Genomic DNA, 5,000 nt, shown 5'->3' with positions numbered 1-5,000 from the left:
GACACAGATCGGGTTATTTTCGTCCCACTTACTGTCTTCTCGGATAAGTCTTCTGGGTTAAACCACAGCGGATGTTAGAAGAGAGAGAACATGGCTTCAGAGGATTCAGAGGAGCTCACTGTGACTTCAGAAGTACATCATTTCTCCAAGGAAGAAGTGATTGACGGTTCCTCGGGAGGCAAGTTGCATTAATGCCGTCATATTACTCTCGTCCTATCGGTTTTTTCAATCATCAGTTTTATTATTACTATATCCACAATGTGTCAGTTTTCAATGGGTGTGATAGATGTGCGCTGCCACAAGGGATAAAAATTCAGTAAGACTTTCCTGTGGCAGATCATTTTTGGTTTACTAATTATAATACAATTGTGATGTCCGAGTTCAATTTTTGAAGTTGATTAATAGTTGATATGACATAGATATTAGGAAATAAGAACTATGATAACAGTGCAGTGATTGCCTTGATGAATTGATAGTTATGATTATTTTAGAGGACAGTATTTTACAAAATTTGTAGAATTTAAAGATAAAGTCACCAAGATAAGTAATATGAAAAGATGTCATATACTGTTGTTTTACAGGTTCAAACTGTATTAGCAATTATTTACCAATAGTTATTGAAAAGCCCACTATCTTATGGCTTATATGACAAATTTAAGGATTGCTGAGGGCCAATTTTAAATGCCAAGGACGTATGCTTGTATCCTGATTATGTTAATTAAGGTGACATTATATGAATTCCTTAAAACTGAAATGTGGACATGACTCATATTCATACATGTTTATGTTTGTACTATAAAGTTTTATATATGTAAGTATTATGTTTATTTTTAAGTATAGATTTTATGTCTGATGTGTGTTTGTATCTGCTTGTATGTGTGTGAAGATGTGTGCATTTATGTGCATATGAACATGTTTGCATGCACAAGTTACTGTAAGTGTATGTCTGTGTTTGTGTTTCTGTGTGGATATTTTTGGTTGAGTGAATAAGCATATGAGTGTTTGAAACCTTATGAGAAAACTGTAACTGGGTGGATGTATGCTTGCATTTGAGATTATGTTACTGGACCTATCAAAAGATCACCACTGCTAAATTTCAGATATGAGCACAATTTCACAAGTATCACAACAGATTGATAAGTCGCAGGAGGTGGAGGACGAGGATTTGTTTGAGTGTATCCTGGGAGCCAATGGCCAGGTGGTGCTCTGGAGTGCAAAGCGAGAAAGTAGGCATCAGTTCCTCCCAGATGTTTAGCATTGCTTGTTGCTCGGCTGTATGACACAAATGACCCATGTGTTTTGCCATTATACCTTTGCTGTATCCCTGCAACAGTCTGTGGTACCTCCAAGCTTGTTGTTGAAGATTGACCCTTTCTTTAGGTAGCTGCTGTGATTAGTAATAACAGTCCCTTTTGTCACCTAGGTCTGCTGTTTCTTGATCCATTTTTACCTTTGATGATATATCTTCATGGTAACTGTGTTTGCAGTTGTTGTGTTATTGATTGTTCAGTTTTTTACATTTTTATGTTATATTGATTGATCAGTTTTTTACATTTTTATGTTATATGTTTTGTTGATGTCTCTTTTTTGTGTTTATGATTTTCCTGTAATAGATAAATATATCATTTTTTTCCTGCATTTATTTGAGATTTTGTAAATAAAAAAGATGTTCTTATGGATTTGATTTCATTTTTTTTTTTTCATATATGAATTTCAAGGAACTTAACACACTTTTAGAGATGGAAAAAAAAAACTTTTATTTTGATTTTTTTGCTGAATATTTAGGAATTCTGTAGTGTCAGGAGTTGTAAAAGGCTTTCTTTTATACCTTACAATTGTATATTATAGTATTATTGCAAGTCTGTTCTGAATTTCAAGTAGATAGTGTCATTGCATTTTGAAGTAAGGATTTTTTGTTTTAAACAAGCAGTTCTTCGGACAGGTATTCTCTTTCCATATTCTGCAACACTAGTTAGTGTGAAAGTTTTTAATGCATGCCCTGGTATTTTACCCCCTGTCACACTTACACACCTATACATTCTGTCTCAGGCAATGGTGTACAAAAATATATCTTTATCACAGAAGTATGAAAAGTATGGGGTATGAATGTTTTCTCAAAAGATATATTCATTTATATGTTTTTTGTGATATGGTGTACAGGATTTTTTAAACTTATATAAAGGTTATATGTTAATTCCGGATGATTGATCTGAACTATAATCAGTGGCTCAGTGGTCTAAAATGCCTGAGTATTGGTCTAGTGCTCGGAAGTCTGGTGCCATGATTGATTCGTACCCCAATTATTCCCAGCACATAGGTGGAGGTGGCAATCTATAGAATCTGTAGTTTAAGGCTATGCAGCATTTGATACCTACCCATCTTATTTATTTATATATTCTAAAGCTGTTTTTTCTTCAAGTACCAAAAGATGTCTTATGTGATTTTATACAAAATCAATCATCCATATGACAAATGAGTCAAGACTGTCCTTGTGTCTGTTAGTTTCATGTAACTTTGTTCTACTGCCTTTGTTCTCACAGTCTTTCTTCTCCTAGTGTACATGTATTTTCAGAGTGCTTTGAACAGAGCATCAATTGGTACTGTCTCCACTCTGGACTGTGAACAGTTCATATTTTTTCAACCGAACAAAATAAAAATTAATTTTATCCTTATTGAACAGTCTCTGGGATTGATGACTTCTGAAACTCATTTTCTGGATGAATGCAAAGGGTGCAACACAAAAAAGTTTTCTGAGTCAGTGTAGTGTGGCTTTCATGAGACCAATACCATCTGACTGACAGTGTTAATATTTTTAAATGCAGTAAATGCAGATGTTATTTCTCATTTATTGTGATGATAATGTGTATAGTGTGTGTGTGTTTTTGTGTTATTGAAATTTGTTTTATTAACACTTAATGCAAGATTATCCCATAGGAAAACATATAAAATATTTTTTGAAAAATCCACAAAGTTGTTTTTCTTGTACAGAATACTAGAAATCACTAAGTATTAACAACAAATATTCAGACTCTCTTACAAAGCAGTCTGATACAATACAACTTCCACAGATACAGATATATATATCTTCCCTTTTATGATGATGGTAGTGTCATTTATATTGAATTAATGATAAATGCAGTTATTGAAATCCTTTATTGCCTTTTCCATTGTAGAAAGTTAACTTGAGACCTAGGTATATTTAGTTGCATTTTTGAAGCCTGCATCTGTGTATCTTTAGAACATATATGCAATATTGAAAAAGGTGATTTCGAGTTTTTATAAGTATAGTTGCACAGCATCAAGATTTTTGTAGAAATAAGATATTGATACCTATGTGGATTGTATTTGTCTTATTCATAGGAAACTATTCTCCCTTCAGCTAAACCACACAATTGATCCTGTTTGGAGGCACTTGAGTCTTTGGGTGAGCACTCAGAGTAGAGTCAAGGGTAGTCATAACTTTGAACTCTGGAAATGCTTCTGCATGAGAATCTGGTGCCATCTTCTAAGTTTTGCAGCTATTAAGACCAAAACTGTTGTCTTAAGCCTCAGTAATGCCTCAGCTTACAATACATCTCACACTGTAAATGTGTATTAGATATGCATTATCTATATTTAATATTCAATTAACATGCAAAGTACAAATAACACGTAATTTGTGTTTGTCTGTTACTCTTTTATGTGGTGCATAACATAGGATTTTTAAGTGATTCATAAAGTTAAAGGTAAATTTCCAATGATATAAGGTATGTATTTTTACAAAAGAAAAAGGTGTTCTCTAATGTGTATGTAATAACACCAATAACCTTTTATATTTTCACCATTCTTTAGCTGTGCCATAGTTTACTACACTTTCTTTCAGCATATAATATATATATATATCAGTAGTTTTTTGAAGTCTAGGTCAGAGATAATCCACCTTGCTCATTCCATACTATGACCTGATTTTCTGAAATCTGGCCTCTTCATATCTTTTAAAACATAATTGTGCTTAGCCTTGGAGAAATTCCAATTTCTGAGAATTATGATAAATTAATATAGATTGTTTAGCTGGACAAGAGAAACAAAATGTTTGCAAAATTAAGACACTTGCTAATAATACATTTTGAAATTTGAAATGTTTCAAAGAATTTAGGATTAACACATACATTTTGTGTATAGTTTGATTAGTAGATTGTAAAGGATCAGTCATAGCTTTAGCTCTCATGTCATTTATTATTCAATGATTTATTTCCCCACAGCTGTGTTATCTAGGTTTGATTTTGTGTACCCTTCCTATATGACGACATGTGAGGGCAGCAAGATAATGAAGGCGGTGGCAGATGCTGATGGAGATCTTCAAGTCACAAGAAAGAACAATCTCCATAAGAAGGAAGGTGTTGTTCTCATTGGTAAGATTTTCTTGGGTTTTGGAAAATGTGATAGTAATGAACTGCAAGGTTTTATTGATATTAGGTATTTCTCAAGATGTATGTATAAAGCTAATGGACAGTGCCAGTTTGGATAGTGATGACTTGTTTTGTATTGATTTTGAATAGTCTTTGACAGAGGAATAGGACTGAAAACTGCGTATCTGATTTACATATATGTTCTCAGCTGTGTTTGCTAACAAACCTTATACCATCCTTGCAAATTATGATTTCACCATTTGCCACTTTGCTTGCTGTCTTTGTGCTCGACTTTCCATCATATACCTCTTTGACTTCTTGTTTGCCTGCTGATGATCCTTCCAACCCTTGTAATGTGCTTAATGACCATCGCTTGCTGATGAATATGGGATGATCTCCAGAACAATATCTTTTCTTCTCAAAGGAAAGGGGTAAGACCTAGATCATCCAGATGTCTTAAGTTATATTTTCATCGTAGTCTTTTGAGTTGAAGTCATCATTGAAAAGGGTAGAAATGTTAGGGATGTTTACTGATTGTTTGGTAAATCTATTGAAATATTATTTTAAAAATTTAAGAAAGGAATGCATAGGGATAGTGTTTGGTTTTTAAGT

General features: G+C 33.3%; 1 protein-coding gene across 4 annotated transcripts in view; it reads left to right on the top strand.

The window, feature by feature from the left end:
• Positions 1-5,000, top strand: part of LOC113815840 (methyltransferase-like protein 22) — a 10,433-nt gene that overhangs the window by 135 nt on the left and 5,298 nt on the right. The window contains exons 1-4 of one of the 4 annotated variants that reach the window (XM_027367853.2): positions 1-178; positions 1,101-1,226; positions 4,242-4,391; positions 4,790-4,819. The exon at positions 1-178 is cut by the window's left edge and continues 135 nt beyond it. In XM_027367853.2, the coding sequence (XP_027223654.1) occupies positions 91-178; positions 1,101-1,226; positions 4,242-4,391; positions 4,790-4,819 (394 nt within the window). In that variant the 5' untranslated portion in view covers positions 1-90. The remainder of the gene's footprint in view (positions 179-1,100; positions 1,227-4,241; positions 4,392-4,789; positions 4,820-5,000) is intronic. The other 3 variants (XM_027367854.2, XM_027367855.2, XM_070131246.1) reach the window with 3 other exon arrangements.

Source organism: Penaeus vannamei, chromosome 16 (assembly GCF_042767895.1).
Source record: "Penaeus vannamei isolate JL-2024 chromosome 16, ASM4276789v1, whole genome shotgun sequence".
In the NCBI taxonomy this organism is placed as follows: Eukaryota; Metazoa; Arthropoda; class Malacostraca; order Decapoda; family Penaeidae; genus Penaeus; species Penaeus vannamei.
The sequence above is the reverse complement of the archived record's forward strand: the minus strand, read 5'-3'. Positions and strand labels throughout refer to the sequence as shown.